The 24851-nt window shown below is 44.7% G+C and overlaps 1 protein-coding gene across 4 annotated transcripts; it reads left to right on the top strand.

The window, feature by feature from the left end:
- The first annotated feature begins 1425 nt into the window (after positions 1-1425).
- Positions 1426-24851, top strand: LOC128344297 (zinc finger protein RFP-like). Of its 4 annotated transcripts, none has more exons than XM_053294161.1 (8): positions 1426-1524; positions 5533-6236; positions 9487-9582; positions 10934-11164; positions 13036-13058; positions 18167-18285; positions 18859-18888; positions 23265-24851. In XM_053294161.1, exons 2-8 carry the CDS (start codon positions 5820-5822, stop codon positions 23795-23797), a joined length of 1449 nt encoding a protein of 482 aa, XP_053150136.1. In that variant the 5' UTR covers positions 1426-1524; positions 5533-5819; the 3' UTR covers positions 23798-24851. The 4 variants fall into 4 exon arrangements, with proteins under 4 accessions (XP_053150136.1, XP_053150134.1, XP_053150133.1 ...); XM_053294159.1 differs by lacking the exon at positions 1426-1524 and adding an exon at positions 2209-2295; XM_053294158.1 differs by lacking the exon at positions 1426-1524 and adding an exon at positions 2270-2295 and having other exon boundaries at positions 5473-6236.

Raw genomic sequence — 24851 nt, forward strand, 5'->3', positions numbered from 1 at the left:
ATCTGCTCTTGGTTTGGGCACATTGCACACAGGTACTAATAATCCCTCTTCTCTCCCCTCCTCTTCACTAGACGTTTCTTCTCCCTCCCCAAAGAGGGCTTGAAACTGTTCAGCCTGCACTTCTTCCCTCCCACGCTGTGCAGTTGGAGAGAAATACCAGCTCAAAATGTCTGCCAGTTGTTCTGGTTCCTTCCTCCGCTTCTTATCTTATCTCATTTCTTTTCTCTTCTTGTTTTACATGATGCATTCTTTGGACACGCATCGTCTAAGAGAATTAATTATATAGATACTTTGTTTTGTTATATAGATACTATGTTTTAATTCTGCACACCGCCTAGAGATTTTGATATTAGGCAGTATATAAATTTAATAAATAAATAAATGGTTATTTGTCAATCATGTCTTTTACAACTTTGTAGTGACTACTAAACGCTAGGGACACATAAGGACACCTCAATGGCATAGATTGTGATGATGTCATCTACCCCAATTCAAGATGGTGGACACGTAAACCTTTGAGGCGCAAGTGCACTAACTTGAGGACTGTCTAACCATTTTTTACCAAATTTGGTACATTTGTAGTGAGTGACACACAGGGACACCACAATGGTGTAGTTTGTAATAATGTCATCCACCCCGATCCAAGATGGCGGACGCATGAACATTTGAGGTGCAAGAGATCTAACTTGTGGACCTCAATTTGAAACAAATTTAGTCCAATTGTAGAGACAGTGAAAGGAAAGCAGGCTGATTAGTTCTTACTAGAACAACTTATTAAATATGTGAGGGAGGGCTACAGGTGCATACATCTCTCCACCAACTGCCCAGCATGCCATCTAATCCACTACCATCTAATCCAGGACTGCACAACTTTGGCCCTCCAGCTGTTGTTGACCTACAACTCCCATCATCTCCAGACATAGTGCCCAATAGTCAGTTGTAGTCCTGTCCAACAACAGCCGGAGGGCCAAAGTTGTGCAGCCCTGATCTAATCCCACGGGGGGGGGGGCAGTTTGGATGAACATGTGGTTTTAAATACTCCCTTCAAGCAGTGTTGGAACCAAGTGTTTAGGGGCACTCTCTGAAGCAAAGCAATATTACACCAGCTGTGATTATACAATAGCATGCCTGGTGTAGGGGCAGACATATTCAGCACACATAGGGTCCTGCCCCATACATTTAAAAGGGCCAGTTACAGCATCATCCAAACCAGCCCACAAACATTCTTCCTCAACTCATTATTTAAAGAGCTGGAAATGGATTAACTTTTATAATATTGCATTTTAGGGTCTCGAGAATAGCCCTATGTTAAGGGTGTCTGACCAGGGGTATAGCGGATGGGTTCAAAGGATCCCCAGCTCCTGAGGGCCCCTCAGCTCCACCCCTCCTTATTTTCTTCATTATCTCCCTCACTCTTAGGGGCCGCCAGGGAGAGAGGTGAACAAAGGCCTCGTTTCCCCAGCTACGCCCATGTGTAGCCAAGCTGGGTTGCAGGATGATCCATGCCAATTTTCAGGCAGAAAAGTAAGAAATGGCTTATTTATAGGAGTTTAAAGTCTGACAAGTCACTGGGATCTTCAAATGTTCCTACTCCTCCTGCATCTTGGTTAACAACTCCAGCAGTTTTATAGGTTTTTGTCTTTCTTTTTTCCTCATGGACCTTTTGAGCAATGTGCACTACTCCTATCTTTTGGGCTCACTTTTGAGCTCATGTCTATAATATCTCATCGATATGCCAAGGAAAATCTTTCTTGCAGTGTTAGTTTTGCCAGAAAGGCCCAGATGCTTTTTGAATAGATTCATCCATTCATTCAGTTTCTATACCGCCCTTCCAAAAATGACTCAGGGCAGATTTACACAGAGAAATAATAAATAAATAAGATGGATCTCTGTCCATAAATGGCTCACAATCTAAAAATAAACATAAGCTAGACACCAGCAACAGTCACTGGAGGTACTGTGATGGGGGTGGATAGGGCCAGTTGCTCTCCCCTCTGCTAAATAAAGAGAATCACCATGTTAAAAAGGTGCCTCTTTGCCAAGTTAGCAGGAGTTTTCAAATAGATTTTTATGTTCGATCAGGGGAATATCTACTACTATTGTTCTAGCAGCAGTGTTAAATGTTTAGTTTTGTTTAGGTAATGATTAATTGCCCCTCTTTCGCCAATGGAATTTCTCTGGGTCTTTCCCTGAGCATGCTCAGTGTGGAGCTCTGTTGCTTAGCAACCAGTTCCCCAACTGCTTTTGGAGAAGATAAAGGACCTGGAAACAGGCGTTTGGATGATGTTGTAGCAAGTACGTTTCCTTAATTTTGGTAGAGGAGTTGGTCTTGGGAGCAGTGTTCCCTCTAACAGGGATTCCCAGATGTTGTTGACTACAACTCCCAGAATCTCCAGCTGCAATGGCTTTTGATTGGGGATTATGGGAGTTGTAGTCAACATCTGGGAATCCCTGTTAGAGGGAACACTGATTGGGAGGCATTTGAGGTCTAAAGTGGTGGGTGGGAGTGTTTCTTGTGTTTCCTCAACTTGTCACTCCTCAACTAAAATTACTGTTAGGTAAGAAAGGGTTGCCCTTTTCAAAATGATGTGTCCTTCCTTGACTGGGCTGTCTGGTTTACTCTGCCTGCCCATGTACATTTTACCCTCAGCCCCCAGACTCCTGGTAGTTTCAGGGGAGCAGTTTGAGTCAGGAGAGTTAAGAGCTGGGTAGGCCGTTCTTCTAGCCGGTTGGCAGCTCTGAGAATTCAGCTGAGAATTTGGAGAATATTCCAGATAAATTTAGAAGTAAATTCTGAAGATACCTGGAGCAAGTGCACCATTGAGCCAAGTTAGGAAGGAGTTATTGAGAAGTAAGTCCACTGACTTCACTGGGACTTACTTCTGAGTAAATGCAAAGGCTCAGCAGAGCTCCTAGGCAAATATGTGTGGTGTTTGCTTGACCCCTACCTGAGCCCTTTAGCACAGCATAGAACTTATTGAGGGAAAAACCATTGACTTATCTGGGGGTTACTCATGAGGAAATGTGTCCGGTTGGGACCAAGGACTGGAGTCTAGGATGCTCCAAAGATGTGCAACAAGGAACCTCTACAAACTATTCCCATAGACTGCCCTTGAACATGGAGGCTTTGCATCAGAGCCAAACTGCCTTTGCAGGTGGAGGCTTCACACCCATACTGAGAAAATGAAGCTTCCACATTGACAAACGGCCTGGCTCTGATGTAGAACCTCCATGTCCAATATTGCTTTATTTGTTCTGATATGAGCTGCCCTGAGCAGTTTTGCATTGGAGGTGTGGGATATAAATACTCTAAATAAATAAAAGCAGGCTACTGCAGAATCCCAGTTTGGCAAGAGGTGGGAATAAAGGGTGGGTTTCTTTGCTGTAGTTCTTTAGAGCTTCCTGGAAGCATCTAGCTGAGTACTTTGGGAAAGAGGATGCTGGACTGGAGTCCATACCCAGCAAATCTCTTCTGAAGCGGCATTTGATACTTGAGCATGCAATTCTATATGTGTGCTTATAAGAGAGTGAGCTCTATTGACCGCAAAGAGAAATTGAAAAGTCCCTGAAAAATGCTTTTGGGTGGGAGAATAATAGAAATATCCTTTTAAAAAATGTGGTTTAAAAACAGTGTACTGATTAGGGATGTGCACAAACCTGTTTGGAGGCCCTTTTAAGGGCCTCCAAACTGGTTTGAACACCAGACAGTTCAAAGGGTTCAAAGGTGTGGAGGGTTAACTTTAAGGGTGGGGGCGGGTGCACTTACACCCCCCACTCCCATCACCATGTTTCCCCCGCTGGCGCTTGCTTAAAAACTGGTCTGGAGGGATGGCAGTGTACCTCCCTGCTGACCCATCTGCTCCTCGGACTGGAAGGTGTGCGTGCGCATGCATGTTGTGCTCTCTCGTGCGCACCTTGGGTACTCATGCGACGTACACGCGCATGACCAATGTGCACATGCGCATGGGTGACTTCTGGTCACTTCTAGTTTGAGGAGTTGACGGGGTGGCAGGGAGGTACGCTGCTGCCTTGCTGGACCGGTTTTTAAGCGAGTGCCAGTGGGGGGAACATGGCGACAGGAGGGGGGATGTAAGTGCACCCTCGCCACCCTTAAAGGTATCCCCACCGCCGCTTCCATGCACACATCCCTAGTACTGATCTTTTTTAAAAACTAGTGGAGAAAATGATAGACTAATTCCTGTTAAGAGCGGGGTGGTGGGGGGAGAACAAACCTACTAGCTGTGCTCAAGGAACTCTAACATGTACATGTACTTGGATATGCTCAGTGGTTATGCCATAAGAACATGAAATGGGCCTAAGGCCCATCCAGTTTCACCCAGTGGCCCACCAGATGCCCCTGAGGAGACGAAGCCCACAGGCAAGACATGAGGTGAGGACATGCCCTCTCTCTTGCTCCCCTGCAACTGGTATTTACAGGCATCTTGCCTTTGAGGCTGGAGGCAGTCTATAGCTACCAGACTAGTAACCTAGTAATTAATAGACCTGTCCTCCATGAATTTGTCTATAAATTTTCCCTCTGTACTGCCTTTAAAACCCACTGCTCTTTAGATAGCAAGGGAAGAAAGAGATGGACACTAAGAAGTGTCAGTAAATTGCTTTGTAGGGATGTGAAGACCTATAGGAAAAGATGATTTATTAAATAGTTCTGGACTTCAATGGAAAAACTGACTCCTGTCATATGGGACCTCTGAAGCATGTTATTTGTATACCATATTTACCCAAATAGAAGGTGGCTTTGAATGTGGCTTAAAAGATAAGTACAATACAGGTTTGCATTTAAATGGGAGACCACATGTGAGCCTGTTCTGGGAAGAGCATCTGTATGCTTGCATGTAGAAGTTCCCAAGTTCCCTCCCTGGCATCTCCAGATAGGGCTGAGAGAAACTCCTGCCTGCAACCTTGGAGAAGCTCCTGCCATTCTGTTTAGACAATACTGAGCTAGACGGACCAATGGTCTGACTCAGTATAAGGCAACTTCTTATGTTCAAGGTAGTTTAAAGTTTAAATACTGAAGCCAACTACACACACACACACAAAGAAGAAAGAAAAGAAGTAACATTTTTGTTGTCTCAGGCCAGGAGCTGATGGCAAGAGCCTCAAGGCCTGGGCTTCACCTCCTCTCCCTTTCTCCTCTTCCTGCTACATGCAAGTACTGAAGTTGCAATGTGTAGTCAAGGACTGGGTGGATAAAATGCCTAATCAATAAAACATCTAATAAACCTTTAATCAGATAATCGTGCTTGGGGCGGGGCTCTTCCAACAAAATGGACAGTTGGCCATGGAAAAACTGAAGAGGGGAGGGAAAATAAGATTTAATGTTGGCTGCCAGCCTGCACTGACAGCCTTCCAGGCGCCCAGCTTTGAAAGGCACAGCAGCAACCTCCCTGCTCTCTCCTTACTAGCAGAGGCACAGGCACCACTCACTGAGTTGTTTGGCTCTTCCCTCCTTAGACAAAAGGATACCAGCTCAAGCTGGCACACGCCTCTTTCTTCTCTTTCTCTCTCTCCCAGCACCTTACTCAGCAGGAGTGCTGCTGCCAACTGAGACAAAATCACAGGGCTCAGTCCCTGTACAGCAGCTGCACTAGAAGCCCAAGACCAGCTTCCTACAGCCCGACTACATCCTTGGCAGAAAGCGACTACTCCACTGCTCCCACCCCCGTTTTCCTATTTGTCCCCAATCCTGTAGTCTGCTCCTTTCCAGCGACTGGAGGAAGGGCAACGCCCCGGCCCCCTTCTGCTTGCAGTTAGAAGGGCCCAGAGGAACGAGAAACTCAGCCTGTCGTGGAGTTTGAGCTATGGCTGCTCTCAGCATGGGGAAGAAACTTCAGGATGAAGCCACTTGCCCCGTTTGCCTGGACTTCTTTACTGATCCAGTGACTCTGGACTGTGGGCACAATTTCTGCCAAGCCTGTATTGTTCAGTGCCTGGGAGAGCCCCCCACAGAATCTACCTGTCCGCAGTGCAGAGAGAACTTTCAGCCAAGAGATGTGAAACCGAACCGGCAACTGGCCAATGTGGTTGCAATAGCCAAAGAGTTCAGTATGCAGGTGAAGCAGGAGGAGGGAGGGGGGAGAATCTGCCAGTGGCACCAGGAGCCCTTCAAGCTCTTCTGCAAGGAGGACGAAGCCCCCATCTGCGTGGTGTGTGACAAATCCAAGGAGCACCGAGCTCACACTGTGGTTCCCCTGGAGGAGGCTGCCCAGGAGTACCAGGTAGGGCTTTGTTCTCTTTTAGCTTGAGGAATAACCGGTGTGTATTTGGGAGGTGACAGGGCAGGATTAATGGAGGAGCTGACTGCTGGCATGGAGGAAGTGGACTAAACTAGCTGCACTCCAGCCTCAGCCAGGAGGAGACCTGGGAGAGGGCTTCTGGTACTGAATCCCATGGCAGGAAAGGGGTTTGTCTGCTCTAATGTAGAACAAGTCCTCAGAAGGCATTCACTTGATGTAGTGCCTGGAGTCTGGAAAGATGAGGTAGGGAGGTGATGGGGAATCTATTCAACCTACTTTTAATGGGATAGAGACCCAAGCACTGTTCTGATGTTCACAAACAAACCCTGCTGTACATTCAGTGCGGTTCTGGAAGCCCCAGCACCTCAGTTGTCATCCTGTCCATACGATTCATGCTTAGGATATTCATCTGAAGTGGCAAACACTGTAAGTATGATTATACCCATTTCATAATCAGCACACTGGGGTGCCCAGGAATCAAAAATACTTCTCTAGTTACATCTTTTGTGACTTCATTTACTATCTTTCTGCTCTGCCTTTCCATTTGATTTAATGTGGTCAAGGTGGCTTATGACAAAAATTTAAAATCAATACAAACTACAGGCCACAGGAGACTTACCCACAGTCAAGGCTAAAGACAGACAGTTTGCATTCTGCCATTATAACCAGAAATCCGGGTGGGGGGTGGGGGGCAGTAGATACTGTCGCCTGTTGTTACAAAATGACTCGGTGAGTTGTGCAGCATAAGCACAGTGGGTTTGTTTGTTTGTTTATTACATTTCTATACTGCCCTATCCAAAGGCTCTGGGAGGTGCACAACAAGTAAAAAGCAAAAAACAAACACCATTTAAAACAAACGGCTTAAAACAATTAAAAACATACCTTCCCAACTTTGAGGTTAAAAGGAAAATAAATGGCTTCTTTATTGGAGTTTGAAGTCTGTCAGTGGCAGAGTGGTGGACCGAAGTCCCAGGCCTCTCTGTTCATTGGAATAAACATGTGGAGTCCATGCAACTGAAGCCGACATTCCTCCATTATCGCTACGATTATTTATATACCACTCTTCAATCAAAGTTCTCAAAGGCATTTACATAGAAAAATAAATAATACACAAATAAGATGGTCCCATGTCCCAAAGGGCTCACAGTCTAAAAAGAAACATAAGATTGATACCAGCAACAGCCACTGGAGGGATGTTGTGCTGGGGTTGGATAGGGCCAGTTGTTCTCCCCCTGATAAATATAAGAGAATAACCACTTTACAGGTGTCTCTTTTGTTAATGGAACTGACCCAGGGGTGTTTGGTCAGCACCCGCAATGTCTGGGCGTTGTGGGAAAAGTAGCTCTTAAAGGGGTCAGCTGCACCAGTTTTGATTTGTGCAAATGTTTGTCTCAAGAAATCATGATTGAGACAGGATATAATTTTAAAATAAAAAGAAGGTATTTATTGCAAGAGGGGGTACATAAAATAAAGGTATGGTTAGAGCAATATTACTATCAAAAATATATTTTAACTACAATGAGGTATTTTAGCTTAAAGTCTAATAAAAATACTTTTCTAAATGGATTAACTGCAGTGAGGTGTTTTTAGCTTAAAGTCTAATTGTGTAAGATCCCATGTGGGCAAGAGAAAGGAGCCTGAGAGAGAAAGAGGGGTTTGGATTTAAGAAAGGGGAGCAGAGATAGTTTTGGGGCCCAAGGAGGGGTGAAGGCTCATATTCACCTGATCTGGACGATGAGACCCAATGACTCTTGGAAGGACTGCAGAGTCTTGCTCCTCAGTGTAATGGGAAGCAGGAGGGGTGCAGAGATTAATAGAGGGAAAGGTGCCCACGAGAAGGGGCTGTCTGTGGCTCCAGCTTTCTATGGGTGCAAGGCAAGCTGGATGGATTGGCACAAGGACCAAGCTAGATAGTGATTTCAAGCTCTTTGTAGGTTGCAAGAGAGCATATGGGATGCTTAGCGGGGTCCCAAGTATAGCATATGAGGGAGCATGCAGGGTACTTGCTGGGGTTCTTGTTGGAGTCTCCAGTGTAGAGCACAAGAGAGCACACTGGGTCATGGATGGAACTGGGGATATTTGTATCCCAACATGTGCCTTGGGGGCACATTCCTATAGTCATGCTTTGCTGTCTAGAATTGTCTGGGTGGACCTGCATGGAATGCATTTGTCAATGTGGGATTTGCCTTCTGTATGCAAGGATGATTGTGATGAAAATAAGAATATGTAGGTGCATGAATAAATATCTGTAGCCTGGCTGGGCTCTCTGGTAGTCCTGACAATACTTTCAATGAGATACACCTCTTGGTCTACATCACTGACTCATCTCCTTTGTGATGGGGAGAACATTACTTCACTGCCTTATCTACATTTCTTCCTTCTTGGCATCATCAATTTTTTAGCCTGTTGTTATCTCTTGTGAAAAGACTCACTCTAAGTTTAGAGTGGCTTTGGAGGTCAGTTAACTCACTATAGTTAACTCTCGAGTCTACTTATTTGGAACCCCCGTGTAGGGAGGGGGGTGGATCTGATCCCCCTTCCAATTTGTTTGTAGCCCAATCTGGAGGTGAATAGCCCACTACCAACTAAGTGACCTGTCCCCACGTGCACTGGGGACAGCTCACATTGTGGTGCAGGCCTGAGCATATCCAAAGTGCAATCTCCAAGCCTGGAGAAACAGCTGTCAACAGAGAGGCTTTTGGGAGCCGGGCAGAATAAGCGTAGCTGGTAACACTTTGCTCAGTTAGCAGTGCGACCAGTATTTGACTGGCAGCCAGTACCTTCCACATAGAACCTTGAAGGTCATCTAGACTGAGCCTCTGCTCAATGCAGGATAATTACAGTGAACAGACACATGTGGGATGTAGGTCAACCACTTTGCTGCTGACAGCCATCCAGCTCCAAGGTAGTGGTGAAGTTGGCACTAAGCACAGAATAAGATAGCAGACCATATACATGTTGCCCAAATGGCATGTCTGTGGAGGGAGTGGCTCGTCATGGCTTCACTTTCTTGGCCTTTTGGAGCTTGAGTGAACATGGAATTTACACAATGTTTTAAACTGAAAGGTTTTTTGTTAATGGAATTGTATGATCATTATGTCACAACAAAGCACACCAAAACTACAGCACAGCAGAAAATAACATCCAAAGATTAAGCTGGGGTTAGAGAGGGGGATGACAAACCCCAAATCCTAAAAAAAGTACCCAACTGGATCTTCTGTTTTCAATTCAGGGCCAGTTCTGCAGCTTTCTGGAGCTTTTGAGGAAGGGGAAAGAGAAAATTCTGGCATGCAAAGCTGATGCAGAAAAGGAAAGCCAAAACTTGCTTGTAAGTATTATGAACTAAAGAGGTATCAGATCCAATAAGTGGGAAAACTGAAAAAACAGCGAAAGCATCAAAAGACACGAGGCAGCTCATCTATTCAGACTGTCTGTTATGGGGATCACTTGTTTTCCTTTTTCTGAAAGACCATTTTAAGGGCAAGGCCTTGGAAGTATCTTCGAAACTCTTCACTTGATTGCTGTTGCTGCTGTTGTTATTATTATTTATAATAAACTGATTAACACCAAAATCTCAAGGCTGTGTACACAACTTAACAATATTTAACGCTCAGTAAAAACAACTAAAACAATTTTAAAATAATAAAATTTTAAATAGTTGTGGCAAAACATTTTAAAAAATAGTTTTAGCAAAAGGCCTGAGGAAACAGGTCTAATGTAATTAATATCTTAGTGTCAAAAGTGAACATAAGGACATCCCTGCTGGATTAGGCCCAAGGCCCGTCTAGTCCAGCATCCTGTTTCACCCAATGGCCCACTAGATGCCGCTGGAAGCCTACAGGCAGGAGTTGAGGGCATGCCCTTTCTCCTGCTGTTACTCCCCTGCAACTGGTACTCAGAGGCATCCTGCCTTTGAGCCTGGAGGTGGCCTATAGTCCTCTGACTAGTAGTCATTGATAGCCCTCTCCTCCATGAAGTTATCCAAACCCCAATTAAAGCCATCCAGGTTGTTGGCTGTCACCACATCTTGTGGCAGAGAATTCCACAAGTGGATTATGCGTTGTGTGAAAAAGTACTTATGTTTGCTGGTCCTAGATTTCGTGGCAATCAATTTCATAGGATGACCTCTGGTTCTAGTGTTATGTGAGAGGGAGAAGAATTTCTCTCTATCCACTTTCTCCACACCATGCATGATTTTATAGACCTCTATCATGTTTCCCCACTGGCATCTTTTTTTCTAAACTAAATAGCCCCAGGTGTTGTAGCCTTGACTCATAAGAAAGGTGCTCTAGGCCCCTGATCATCTTGGTTGCCCTCTTCTGTACCTTTTCCAGTGCTACAATGTCCTTTTTTAGATGTGGTGACCAGAACTGCATGCAGTACTCCAGCTGTGCCCGCACCATAGTTTTGTATAAGGGCATTATAGTATTAGCAGTTTTGTTTTCAATCCCCTTCCTAATGATCCCTAGCATGGAATTTCCCTTTTTCACAGCTGCCGTACATTGAGTCGACACTTTCGATGAGCTGTCCACCACGACCCCAAAATCCTTCTCCTGGCCAGTCACCAACAGACAGCTCAGATCCCCTTTCTATAGAGTTGTCCTAGCCTCCTTCTTGACTCTGCAAACACTCTGTATCTCAAACAGACTGGCCTCCTTTTCTCCTCTTCCCATCTGTAGAATCGAGCAATAGCAGAGAGGCAAAAGATAGTGGTTGAATTCAGACAATTGCAGCTGTTTTTGGAAGAACAAGAGACACTCCTGTTGATCCAGATCGAAGAAATGGAAAAGGAGATTGCAAGAAGAAGGGATGAATATATGGAAAAACTCTCAGAGGAGCTCTCTTCTCTTGATAAAGTTATCCAGGAGATGGAAGAGAAGTGTGAGCAGTCAGCAAGTGAGCTTCTGCAGGTAAGACTGTGGCAGAAACAGGCCTTTCCTCCTCCTTCCTCGGGGATGGCTGTTTCCAAATTCTTGTGTTGCCCCATACACCCACCCATCTATTTGTACAAGAAATGAAGGTGCCCAGTTTATGGTGGTGTTATTAACATATTAACAGACCTCATTATTGTCTGTTACATACAGGGGAAACCAAGTGAAATAGAATGGTATGTTAAGCTTTGTGTGAAATGTTCTGAACTAGCTTCTCTACTAGCTGTTTAAGTTGGCATCTTTCATTCACTCCATCTTTATGGAGAATCTAGCCAATTTTTTTGCCAACCTGTTCCCCATCTTATCCCCCTGATGTTTTTCAGATATGATCTCTGCTGCAGAAAGCACTGCCATTCAGGATGGTAACAGTGTTCCCTCTAAGGCGTGTGCATGTGCGTGTGCTCACAAGTTTCTAGATGTCCGCTCAGTTAATTTTAGATTGTTAAAATTATAGATTGTCAGTTAATTTCAGGTTGAATCTGGAAAGCCCCACTCTGAATGCTGTGTTCACACACTGCGTTGATTCTGCTGCCCAGGACAAAACTCATTCCGCAGAGAGATGAAAAAAATTAGAGAGAACCCTGGATGGTAGATGTGGGACCAGGGGCAGAGCCACCATTGAGTGGATGGGTTCAAAGAACCTGGGCCACCGGCCCTCAGGGGCCACGCCCTGTGCCCCAGACACACCCCTAGTGCTGACTTCAGATGCGGGGAGCGCAATTTAGCTCCCAAACGGGGCTGCACAGCCCCATTTGGGAGCTAAATCACACCGCCACACCTGATGTCAGATGCGGGGGACGTGGCTGAATACTCCCTGCATCTGACGTCAGACACAGAGTGAGGTTAGGAGGGCTGCGGCGGCAGCAGAACCCGGGCCACCACTGGCCTCCCTTCACTCCTGTGTGGGACTTGAGACTCTGTGCATTGGTTAGGCCTCTGCACAGCCCAGAAATGTGGGCATTCCAATCTAACATCACCTGACTGAAACAGGGACTTTTGGGAGGATCCGGCATTGCCCATTCAAGATGCTGGGTCAGAAATTTTGGATTGGAATTCTGAAATTTTAATTAGACCCCCTACTGTGCCCTCTCCTCTTGCCCCTCTATTATCTAGGACTGGGTGGGAGGTCAGGAGACAACATAAGGAATGCCCTCTTTGCTCCATACAGAGCTCTAAGCCAGCAGCTGGATCCCAAGTGGCACAGGGTTTGTAGGACTCTGCGATCCCATCCCTTAGAAAACTACAATTTCCACAATTCTCGATGCCACTTGGCACCCAAAGGAAAACTAAAGAAAAGAACAACCGACTACCTGGAATTGACACAGAAGGCCCATGGTGAGATTACCGGGTTGGTGCTCTTTCTTAGCAAAGAGGACTTTGTGTAATCTGGCTCCTGGCCCCTCCCAGTCACAGGTAACGGGAAGGAGGAGAGCTCAAGGCAGGGTTCAGCAGACAATTGAGAACTCTTGCAGAGTTCAACACGAGAGCAGGAATCTCAGTCGGAGTTCTGACTGTTGAAATGCCATCTGATAATGCCTACCAAAGGGCATGTCTGCTCCTACATATTCCGTCTCAGGGTTTATGAAACTGTTTTCAGTTCCATGTAGGCAGAAACCTGCTCTTTTGCTCTTGAGGACAACAGGGAATTGAGCCTGAATAGATGATGTTATCCTGCACACTTTAGAGGAGGAGCATTCTGTTGGTTTTAGTCAGTATATCCACTTATCTGCTTCAACTGGTTGAGGTTTGTAAAATGGATCCACTTTGCCTGCTGACTTCATTATCGTAAATATTTTCTTCACACTCTGGCAGACATTGAGTTTCCTCGCCTTTCTCTTCCTTCCTTCTAGGATGTTAGAAGAACCTTTCAGAGGTAAGTAGATCCCGTGCATTTCATCACCTGCTTCATGGAAGGATCTGGATAGTATGTACAAAACCTGAAGAAGAAAAAGGGCAGGGTGGGGAGACATAGTAATGAGCGGAAACCAACAATGCTCTGTCCCCATTGAAATCAATTTCAGGGGGTGAAGCCTCAAGGAAGATGGTTCCTATTAAAGGCAGAGTAGTCCTGAAAAGCTTTGGTAGTGCTATACCAGTCCTATTGGACAGATTGGTATTTCAGTTGCACTTTAAGGTAACTTGTGTTAACACAAGTCACCTGGCAGAGGAATGATCCATGGGGCAGAGGAGGCACTAGGGGCAAGTGCCTAGGGTTGCCAATTGTCCCACATTGTGCGGGACATCCCTCATTCCTGGGGAGAAATTCTTGTCCCATTTGGGACTCAATTTTTCCTGCTTTTTTACCATTAAAAAACCCCACAAACTCTTAAAGATGCCACTATGCAATGGCGGCACATGCAGTGGGGATGGTGGCAAGAACTCGGCAGCACCCTCCTGTAAAACCATGACAGCAGGTGGGTTGCAGGCGGCCGAGCGTGCTGGGAGTGGGGCAGGCAGACAGACTCAGACAGCAACAAGGGAGCTCCTCCCTTGGTCCAATCTTCCTTCCAAATGAGGCAGAGCGGCCTCTGCGCATGCGCACAGAAGCCTGGAGTCACAGCGGTGAAGGAGCTCTCCCCTCGCCCTGGCCTTCCTCCCAATGATGAAGCAGAGCAAACTGACTTCAGGCCTCGGTGCACGCGTGCGTATGTGAGGCCGCTCTGCCTCATTTGGAAGGAAGGCCGGGCCGAGGGAGGAGACCCCTCATTGCTGTCTGAGTCTGTCTGCCTGTGCCTGCCCTGCTGCCAGTGCACCCGGCCGCCCGCAGCCTGTCATGACCTACCTGCTGTCATGGTTTGACAGGTGGGGGTGGACTCACTCAGGTGGGAGGAGGAGCTCTCACCGCCGTCCCTGGTGCTATGCGACAAAGACTACCGCAGTGCACATGCCCTTGCCACCTGGGACCAAGTCCCACCCCTAGGTGGCCCGTTCCCCTCCCCCCCGACTTGTGTCCCGATTTTGGCCAACTCATTGTTGGCAACCCTACCCTTCTCTTTCCTTCTCTCATCTTTCTTTGCTTCCTCTGTAATGTCTGCTTTTTGTAAGAAAAAAAGTTGACATTTCCACAAACTGCCAGCAACGGACATTGCTCCATCCAGCTGACTTGGCAATCCTTGACATTTTCTGAAGCTGGGCGGTCAGAATCCGCTAAGGATATGCCCGAAACATTTCGGAGGCCTTTATAGTAGCCTCCGAAATGTTTCGGTCACCAGGGCCGTTTCGGATTTCGAAGGCAGCAGGGGTGCTCCCTTAAGGGTAGGAGAGGGTGCACTTACCCCTCCCTGCCGCTGTCCTCGGCCAGAAGTGGCTGGAAGTACTGGGCATGCATGCACACCCTGTGCTTCTGGCCACTTCCAGCCGAGGACGGCAATGGGGCAGCAGGGAGGTACACTACCGCCCGAGGGTCTTTGATACAAAGGAGCACCGGTGGGGGAAATGTGGCAAGAGGGGTAAATGCACCCTCCCCCGCCCTTCAGGGAGCACCCCTGCCACCTCTGAAACACAGAGGAGCAGTTCCGGGCACATCCCTAGAATCTGCCACTGAAATTGGGGTATTTTAAATAGCGATATAAGAAGATGCTGAAAAGCATCATCTCATACTCCAGGAAGGAGAGCTGGTCTTGTGGTAGCAAGCATGACTTGTCCCTTTAGCTAAGCAGGGTTGGCCCTGGTTGCATATGAAAGGGAGACTTGATGTGTGGAAGTTCTTCCCCTCAGGGGATGGAGCCGCTCTGGGAAGAGCAGAAGGTTTCAAGTTCCCTCCCTGGCTTCTCCAAGATAGGGCTGAGAGAAATTCCTGCCTGCAACCTTGGAGGAGCCGCAGCCAGTCTGTGAAGACAATACTGAGCTAGATAGACCAATTATCTGACTCCTTATATGGCAGCTTCCTATGTTCCTATACTGTGCGGGAGATGGCAATGGTAAATCCCTCCTGTATTCTACCAAAGACAACCACAGGGTTGTGGTCGCCAGGAGTTGAAACCAACTCAACAGCACACTTTATCTTTAAACAGGAGTAGACCAGGCGACTGTGGTTGTCAACAGCACACAGATTTAGCTTCTTTTGAGGCACTGGCTTTTCATGGCTCAAACTGGTATCAGAGGGATAGGCAGGGAAGGAGGCAAGCTAGACTTGAATTATACAAAGCTGGTGAAGGTAATGGCCAATATGCTGCTACCTGTGGAGGGAGGAAGAAAGAGCCATCTGTGCTTAGGATTTTAGGGGCGGGGGTTAGAAATTAAGTGAGTCAACATTTAATTTGGGGAGGGGACTGGAGCATTTTTAACAATTTGGCATCGTCTGCTTTTTGCTTCTTCCTTACTCTCTCTGTCATGGCCTCTCGTGTTGGCTTTTGACTGGAGTGCATTTTGCCTGGGGAGACATCCCCCCACACACACTCATTTCCCTCCCCTCTTTCTGTTTTTTGGGTGGGGTGGGGTGGGGGGATGTGCTACTGTTTTCCTCTTCTTCTCTCTCTCTGCCATTGGCAGCAAGAGAAGCCAAGGGGAAGGGCCCAGAATGGTGACCTACAGCAAGCAAGGAAGGACCTTTCCTGCTGGCTGTTTTCTTTCCTGCAATCCCCACCCCCACCCCACCCCACCCCACCCCACCCCACCCTGACACTTCTGAAACTCCCCAGCATAGCCTTGCTCACAAACACCCAACCAGCAAGAGTTCCCCAGTTCCAAGCCCAGCCACTCTCTGCGGGCATGATTCTGTCGTTTAAAAACCCCAAGCAGCTGCAGCAGGCTTTTCTAAAATCAGAGCTGGGCCCAGCAACACCCTCAAGCTGTGCACTTGCTCTTTCAAGGGGAGTACAAACAACCCCATCCAGAGCTGGTTGAATCACCCTATCGCGATTGGCTTTTTTAATGGCCAGCAGAACCTCCAACTTGTCTGGATTTAACCTCTGTTTGCTAGCCCGCATTTTTGGTAGAATCTAGACATGTCTGCTCTAGATAGCATGCTTTCTTTCTTCTAAGTCTCAACCACAGTTTGTGTTTGCCTTGGGTGACTGATTTTGGATGGGGACATAAGCAAACCTGCAACCATGACACTTGCTTTTTGCAGAAACATCATTTATGGAAGCCAGTGTGCATGTGTTAACATCATCTTGATACACTTTTTCTTTCCTGGGGTGTGTGTGTGTGTGTGTATGTTTAAGAGAGGTGGTTATATCACAAAATACTTTTGTAAAGCCTGTGACCATTAAATAAATTATAATTAAAGATGAGGATCACTTGGCACAATGCTGTATATGAAAACTTTGATTGATTGATTGATTAAGTGCTGTCAAGTCAGTGTCGATTCTTAGCAACCACATGGATCGATTTTCTCCAGGATGATCTGTCTTCAACTTGGCCTTTCAGGTCTCTCAGTGGTGCATTCATTGCTGCTGTAATCGAGTCCATCCACCTTGCTGCTGGTCGTCCTCTTCTTCTCTTTCCTTCAGCTTTTCCCAGCATTATGGGCTTCTAAGCAATACTTAATGAGGATTAACAGAGGGTTAAGTGTAGCTCAAATATTTATCTGTTTTGAGATCAGGCCAATAATTAGTTGGCATTGTCTGATATTGTGAATGGACCTGCCCATGATTAGCTCCACCCTTTGTTACCTCTGGCTCCACACATGCCCTGCCCACTTTTGCACTATTTCCAGGAGCCACCAGCTGCTACTGCCATGAGGCAGTTGATGGCATAGCTGCCCATCAATTTATTGTTATTGGTCATTGTTAACCGCCCAGAGATGCAAGTTTGAGGTGGTGTACAAATCTGATAAATAAATAAAAATAAAATAAATGAATAAAATCTCCTTTTTCTTTGAATAAGATGAGCACAGAAAAAAATAACACATTTTTTTCAAAAAGCATGAGTGCATAAATAAAGTACAATAGATTTATGATTAAATGGTAAGTTACTTTGACAACATAAGTAATATGGATAATAAGATTAGTGGCAGAAAATACCAAAATCAACAATTCCAATGCTTTCATTATTGCTGAAGTCATGAAGAAACAGGAGATTTCAAAGAGCAAATTTTAAAATCAAGATCTCTGCTGTTTTGCAAGCATATGAAACAAGCATTTCCTCTTCTGAATAAGCACAGTATAGGATATTTCTATGGAGATCGACATGGCAGAATTTTTCTGCAACACATAGCACCATTATTATTACCGTATTTTATGGACTATAAGACTCACTTTTTTCCTCGAAAAATATCCGCCAAAATTCAGGAGCATCTTATATGTTTTAACAGTTTAATATGTTAAAACTCTGAAAAACTGGATTAAAATTAAGGTGCGTCTTATAGTCTGTAGCGCCTTATAGTCCGTAAAATACGGTATTATTTTTGCATTTATATCCTGCTCTTCACCATATTTTATTGCTGTGTGAAACTATAGCTTGAATTTCACTGACTGCAGAAGAGCAATGCCTTACCTGATGTCCCTCCTCTGAATGTGCCTTTCTCTTTGTCTGAATTTTTGCTATTTATTTTACTTTGATTTGGTTTTACACTTGTTTTACTTATTGAATATTGGAAAGAGCTTCAAAAAGGCATGCACCAAATCTGCACTTAGGAGTTTAGGTTTAGCACCTGCTTATGTATCTGTATCTAACTCCTCCCTTGAGCACTCTGGTTCCAGAGAAGTTGTTGCCTATCTTCTTGAAGGAAAGCTCATCCCACTTCAGGACTGATAAGGCTTGAGCTTCCTCAAGTGTGCATGTGGAAAAGTGAAGTCCCAGCAGCCGTTCTAATCCATAGAAAAAGCAGCAGTAATTTTACCAGGTTTTAATTCATGACTTACTTGGCCTCTTGGCTGGCTGTTATAGTGTGCTGTACATCACAGTTACTGCTTTACATCGTGTCTCACACACACACACACACACACACTGCATTACCTGCAACTGACAAAAAGAGCAGTAGTTGGTGTGCTGTTCACCATATTCCTTCCCACTTATTGCTGCTTTGTTTCTCTCCAGATGCAAGGAGAAAGAGAGATTTGATAATCCTGTGACTTTTCCTCCCGCAATGAAGTGGAGGATCTGGGACTTTTGTGAAAGAAATACCTTTCTGGAGAATGTCATGAAGAAGTTCAAAGGTAAAGAAGAATTGAGGTGGACTTCCGCATATATTTTTAATTATTAAGTAAGGTTTGGAAGAGGAGGAAGACATTCTAAGTGGGTTTACCACCCCCTTTCCCTTAATATATCCCATGATGCATAGCTTGTTTCAGGGGGAAGTTCTCTAGCTTCTTTTGTAGTCTCTGCCCTTTCCCAAAATAGTATCACTGCACACACTGCTCAGGCAGACGGGGGTGGGGTGCCAGTATTTAAAAGAACTAAATCAAATCATCATTTATTACGGTCCATGACCAGTAAACAGAAATGAGAGAACATGAGCACTGCAGGTCATCGCAGAATCCATCACAAAGATAGCTGAGGTGGGAAGCAGGAGACTTGACATGTCACCTACTTGTGAAATGACATGTAACCCAAGACAAGCTTTAGAAAAGACAAAACACTACAAAGTAAATGTTTGCATTCGCTCTTAATTTTTCACTAGAAATAAGAAAAATGTAGATGCTGTAATATCAATTGATTCTTATTGCTGCAATATTTCTTAGAAGTACAATGGTATGATGCTTAATCTCTGTTCCCCTCCTTTCTCGCAGACAATCTGCTATCTGGATTTCAGCTGAAAGGTAAATTGTTGGGTGAGATGTTGGACAAAATTAAACAGGAGGGATGGGAACTGGTTAGAAGGTTGTCTGCTTTTGTTTCATAGGAGTTCACTAGGTCTGGCCTTTGGAGCCTTTGCTGTGCTGTGTCAATTAGGAGTAAAGGAAAGGAAGAATGAGGAAATGTCTATGCCCATGAGGGAATATGTCCATGAAAGAAAATATATACTTTCTATAGTGTTTAATGTTTATCAATTTATTTTTAAATTTTATGCCATTCCCATCAGTATCTTTTTTCTTAATTTTTTTATTAAGACAAAATATACATTGAAATACATCTTAGAATTCACAGCACTGCAGGACCATGTCGCTCCCGATGCTTAACATTCTCATACAGCGTGAAATTTAAAAAGAATGTCCCAACCAAGCTTCCATACAGGAAAAGGGAAATGACATATGGGGTAGAATTATTTGGCCTACTTGGTTATCGTTTTCTATTGGCTAGCTGAAGTGACCATCTTTAAAACAACCATATAACTTTTTTTAATGCTTTTGTCAGTATCGTTTCGCACAAATTTTCTTGACTGTACTTATTATTCCAAACCTTCTAAACTTATTCCACTCACTTTCAAGTATAATCATAGCTTTAACTTTCCCATTTTTTATTTTAATGAGTGCACTTATTTTCTCCATAAGCATAACCCACCATACCTTCCTATGCTGCTCTTCAGTGTTTGGCAATCTACGTGACTTCCAATACCAGTAGCTTTGCTGCTCCCAAACAGTTACCCACCATCCTTCTATTTACTTTTTTCTGAGCTACTCATTGGGGTTTACAGTCCAGTCTCTTGTGATCTCAAATATACTTTATATTATACTTAGCCAGAAATTTTTGACTGTCTTGCAGTCTCAGTCTTTATTGTTACAGTCACTGACCAGAACCAGAAATCAGGAAATAAAAATTTAAAATTAGTTAAGATACAATGTGTCAATAACAATAAAATAGATATTATAAATTAAATTAAAACAATAAAATTCCCTTATTAATCATCCGCCGACGAGTATTAATGGCAGCAGCACAGTATCTAGCAACTCTAGATGTAACAGCAGACTCCGCGTCGGAGAGCAACAAAGAACAGTCTTACCATATAGGAAGAAATCTTGTCTGATGTGATTGACATCTCCAACAAACATCTGATGCTGTCTGGCACATACGATTTATTCTAAGTGGTGTATAATACCACTGCAGCAACTTTAAGTGGTTTTCTTTAATAGCAATATTTTCTGAAATCTCAATACAGAATTGGCATATACTGTATATATTTCCATTGATAGAGATATATAGAGAGATGTACATATCAGGCGGTATAGAAATATGATAAAAACTCTCTCTCTCTCTCTCTCTCTCTCTCTCTCTCTCTCTCTCTCTCTATATATATATATATATAAGTTTTCCATTGGTCTATTGGAAGTACTTCATTAGGTTCTGCTTCCTTTTTTCATCAGATACCTGTTTGGCCACAGTAATACAAACTTGTGATACAAACATGATGCACTAATGAATTGCCCTGAAATGAGATTTGCTTAGTATTTGTCCCATATATTTTCTATAATGTTCCTACTATATTTGGTCTTCTTAACACACAGTATTGAGTTTATTCTGCTTTATTCAGTAAGATCCATTCTTTTAAAGGAATATTCATACTTTCTACTACAAATTCCAAGCTAACTTAAAGTGATATGGATTCCATCATACAGACATAGCTGTGAGAACCATTGCATGGTAATATTTAACCCAATCAGGAATTTGCAACCCCCACTCTTTCAACTTCTATACTTGCTTTTATTCTTGGTTTATTTTTCCATAGAAATTGAAATGTACATCTTTTTATTAGCCTTAATGTTTTCAGTGAGATTCTTACTGGCAGATTTAGAAAATAATATATAAATTCTGGAAGAATATTCATTTTAATAGCTGCAATTCTCCCCATTCAAGATAAATTTAGTTAGTTTATTTATTATATTTATCTACTGCATGATATATACATCTCTAGGTGATGTACACAATCCCAAATTACAATATAAAAATATTGTAAAAGGTGTTTCTTAAGTGTCTTTTAAAAAGCAATCAGAAAAAAGGGTTGTCTTATTTTGAGAGGGAGTGCATTCTACAGCCCTGGGGCAGTCACAGAGAAGACCCAGCCCTGAGTCACCTCCAGACTAGCTGGTGGCAACTGTAACTGGACCTCCATCTTAAGAGATAGCAGGGTTCAAGACAAAGAAGGTGATCTCTTAAATACCCTGGCCCTAAGCTGTTCAGGGCTTTATAGGTAATGACCAGCACTTTATATTTCACTCGGAAAACATATTGACAGCCTGTGTAATTCTTTCACAATCTGTGTTATTTGGTCCCTTTGTGTTGTCCCAGAGGCCAACCTGGTGGTCTCAACCCCATGGCCCTCTCAAAAACCAGTTTGAAATGGGTCTAGATAATCAGTTTCCTCCAGGACTGTATGGAGCTGAGAGGATACCACCCTCTTAATCACCTTAGGAACATAGGAAACTGCCATATACTGAGTCAGACCTTTGGTCTATCTAGCTCAGTATTGTCTTCACAGACTGGCAGCGGCTTCTCCAAGGTTGCAGGCAGGAATCTCTCTCAGCCCTATCTTGGGATGCTGCCAGGGAGGGAACTTGAAACCTTCTGCTCTTCCCAGAGCAGCTTCATCCCCTGAGGGGAATATCTTGCAGTGCTCACACATCAAGTCTCCCATTCATATGCAACCAGGGCAGACCCTGCTTAGCTATGGGGACAAGTCATGCTTGCTACCACAAGACCAGCTCTCCTCTCCTGACTAATGTCGCATCAGTGGGAACAGCCTTGCGACTCAAGGTGCAGAATTTGTGGTGCACCTCCTGCTGGGCAAGCTCTTCCTGCTTTGGTTTAGGTAGCAGGGAAAACTTGCACAAGAGCACAACTTAATTTTGCCCACTTGCATGGCCTTATTGCAGGTGCGCAACTTGGTTTGTTGTATAAGCAAAGTGTTAGTCTGGATAGTTGGCCAATGAGATCTAGAACAGTAGGTCAAGTCATTTATTATGATCCAAGATCAGATTCTCTGGTGCAGTTCCAAAAGAAAAAAGGGGAAAGAAAAAAACAACATTAAATTTAAATACCACCATTAGGCCAAACACTTAATTATGGCTATTAAGTATATAAGAACAGAATTTTTATAGCAATGGATGTTAGCAATGAGATGCCTCTTGTATGAAACGAAGGAAGAGGGCAGAGCCCTTGCAACATTAGGACACTAACATCAGCAGGGCTGTAAAGATCTTGCTTCAAGGTGCAATATCCATTTGGTTGCAGAACTGGATAATGGGTCGGCACCAGTCTTTCCAGGCCAGACCATACAGTGTGTTTGTGGGGGGATATAACTAAGCTCTCTGTTCACCAGAATTCTCACTTGAATTCATGAATTTCGTGGGCAGTGGGAAATCTGTTCGCTCATGGATTCCTCTCTCCTTTTGCTAACTCCATTAAGAATCATAAAATTGTAGAGCTGGAAAGAACCCTGGAGGTCTTCTAGTACAACCCCTTGGTCAGAGCAGGAAGCAGGCACAGCAAGAAACCAATCATACTTGTATGGGCATCTTTGCATTTTTGAGCTGTCTTGAATGGCAAGTGCAGCAGGATATAAATATTTCTAATTAAAATGAACCTTGGCTCATCATTCTAAGGGGTGGAATTTTTTCTCTCCTTAACTTGCCTGCTTCCAGCTTTTGCTGAGGTTTCAGGTAGGGTCTCTGTTGAAATGTAGGAAAAATCTGGAATAAGGGAAAGAACATGCCAAATGTGGTGGGTATCCCTGGGGTCTGCATTATTGGGCACCTGCTGAGACCCACGTCCCAGTAGGGGGCCCATTGCCGGTCTGTGGATCCTCCTTGCCCTGCTGCTCTGTTGTTGCCTGCTCACTTTCCCTTTTCTATCAAGTGAGCAGTAAGAGGAGAAGGCGCAGAAAGCTCTGCTTGCCTTTTCCATTCCTTCTGAGATTATGCAAGGCTCAGAGAAAGAGGTGAATGAGGGGGTGACAGCAGCAGCAGCAATGGCAAGGAAGAGTAAGTTGGGAGCCACTGAATGCCTCTTGCCCATAGACCCTTCCCAACCTGAAACTGGCACTGGAAATGCAGCACATAGAAGTCCCACTGATTTTGTTAGGCAAGTAATTCCTGTGATATTGTTAGAGGCTCACAATCCATTTATTATTGGGATTTTAGAAATGATTATTATTTCATCTTATCAAAACGTGTAAGAGCAGCAACATATATTTGAATGTGGTCAGTCTCCCAGCTGACTCTGTTTCTTTTCTCTTTCCACCTCTTCACTTAATCCCCAACAGTCAATTTCACTCTGGATCCAGACACAGCTCATCCCCAACTCATCCTGGCTGAGGATCGTAAAAGCGTGAAATGGGGAGAAAAATTGCAAGATGTGCCGAACAATCCTGAGAGATTCAGTAACTGCTGTATTGTGCTGGGATGTGAGGGATTCACAGCAGGGAGGCATTGCTGGGAAGTCAGTCTGGGAAGTGGGGGGAACTGGGCTGTGGGGGTTGCCAGGAAGTCTGTGAAGAGAAAGGACTTTTTTACGTGGGGTCCTAAGGAAGGGATCTGGGCTGTGACGAAGTGGTATGGCGGGTACTGGGCACTCGATTACCCTACTTACATTCCTCTGCACCTGAATGGGGAGCCCAAGAGGATCCGAGTGACTCTGAATTGTGCTGAGGGGCAAGTGGCCTTTTTTGATGCTGACTCAGCAGCCCCCATCTACGCCTTCTCAGAAGCCTCATTCTCAGGAGAGACCCTTCTCCCTTTCTTTTGGGTGGCCGGGAAAGCAATCCTGACACTCTCCCCTGAAACAGCTGGAGAGTAATGTATAATAAGCTACAGCAATTGCAACACATATACAACTTTTGAAGATAAGACTGGGGGACGGGCAAGTTTTTCTCCCATATGAGAAGAAGGTGGATTTGAGCAACTGTGATTGGTTCACCTCTGTGACAGAGCTACTTGATTCTGCATCCCATCCCATCCAAGCTATTTTCAAAGTGAAGGAAAAGACAGGGTGGGTGGGTAATAAAGCACTGAGCAAACCTTTTATCAGATAACTGTTCCAGCTGCTTGGATGGAAGTAGGAGAAGCAGATCATCTGCCACTCCTCCTCCTCCTCCTCCCCTGTTTCATTCTGCTTTCACTACAAAGCCAGGTACAGGCATAGAGGTGGAGCTGAAGGTAGCAGAGATTGCCCTGCAGGGAATCCTGCACACCTTCTTCTGTTTCTGGGTGCATCTGACTCCAGTCTTTCCAAAGGCAATAGATCTACACAGGGGCAGATCCAGGATGCTCTGGCACTCCCTGTGAATATTCTTGACAGAGAGAGTAGAGAGTGAAGAAACTCTTACCTCTGTGCCCATCCATGATTGATTCTTCCTTCCATTTCTGTTTAAGGGGGGGCAAGGGCTGGCCATTTTTCTCCTTCCTCCTGTCCCAGCAGCCGGTTGATTGCCTCCCTGCTATTTGCTTCCTTGTTAGTGGTCTGCTCATAATTCTCACAAGGCACCATGGAATTCAGTTACTCTGCTCTCTGAGCTGAAAGGAAGGATCAGATATCAGCCTATGAGCAATTGTTAGTCAATGCAGGGGTGGGGGAATCTGTGGGCAGAGAGAGGGAGACTGACTGACTGTGTGTGTTTTGAGTGGGTAAATGGGGGAGACTCGGGAGTCCTTTGGTGCTCTGGTGATGGTGGTTTTGTTCCTTAAGCAGAGAGCAATGGTGCCGCCCCAGACCCTGATAGGAAAAGGGCATATGTGTTCTGACTGAGCCAACAAGGTGATTCAGTTTTGTGTTTGTGTTTTGCCTGTACTTAAAAAGAAGAAGAATCAGGATGGAGTGTCTCTTCCTGGGAAATAAAGTTCCGCTGAAAAGA

This window comes from Hemicordylus capensis, chromosome 2 (assembly GCF_027244095.1).
Source record: "Hemicordylus capensis ecotype Gifberg chromosome 2, rHemCap1.1.pri, whole genome shotgun sequence".
NCBI classification, from domain to species: domain Eukaryota; kingdom Metazoa; phylum Chordata; class Lepidosauria; order Squamata; family Cordylidae; genus Hemicordylus; species Hemicordylus capensis.

What these genes read in the sequence shown, in the direction of transcription:
- LOC128344297 (XM_053294161.1), top strand. Translation starts at nt 5,820, where the DNA reads ATGGCTGCTCTCAGCATGGGGAAGAAACTTCAGGATGAAGCCACTTGC. An exon ending in AGGAAAGCCAAAACTTGCTT is followed by an intron (nt 9,583 to 10,933) that starts GTAAGTATTATG and finishes TCCCATCTGTAG; the next exon opens with AATCGAGCAATAGCAGAGAG. An exon ending in TGTCATGAAGAAGTTCAAAG is followed by an intron (nt 18,286 to 18,858) that starts GTAAAGAAGAAT and finishes CCTTTCTCGCAG; the next exon opens with ACAATCTGCTATCTGGATTT.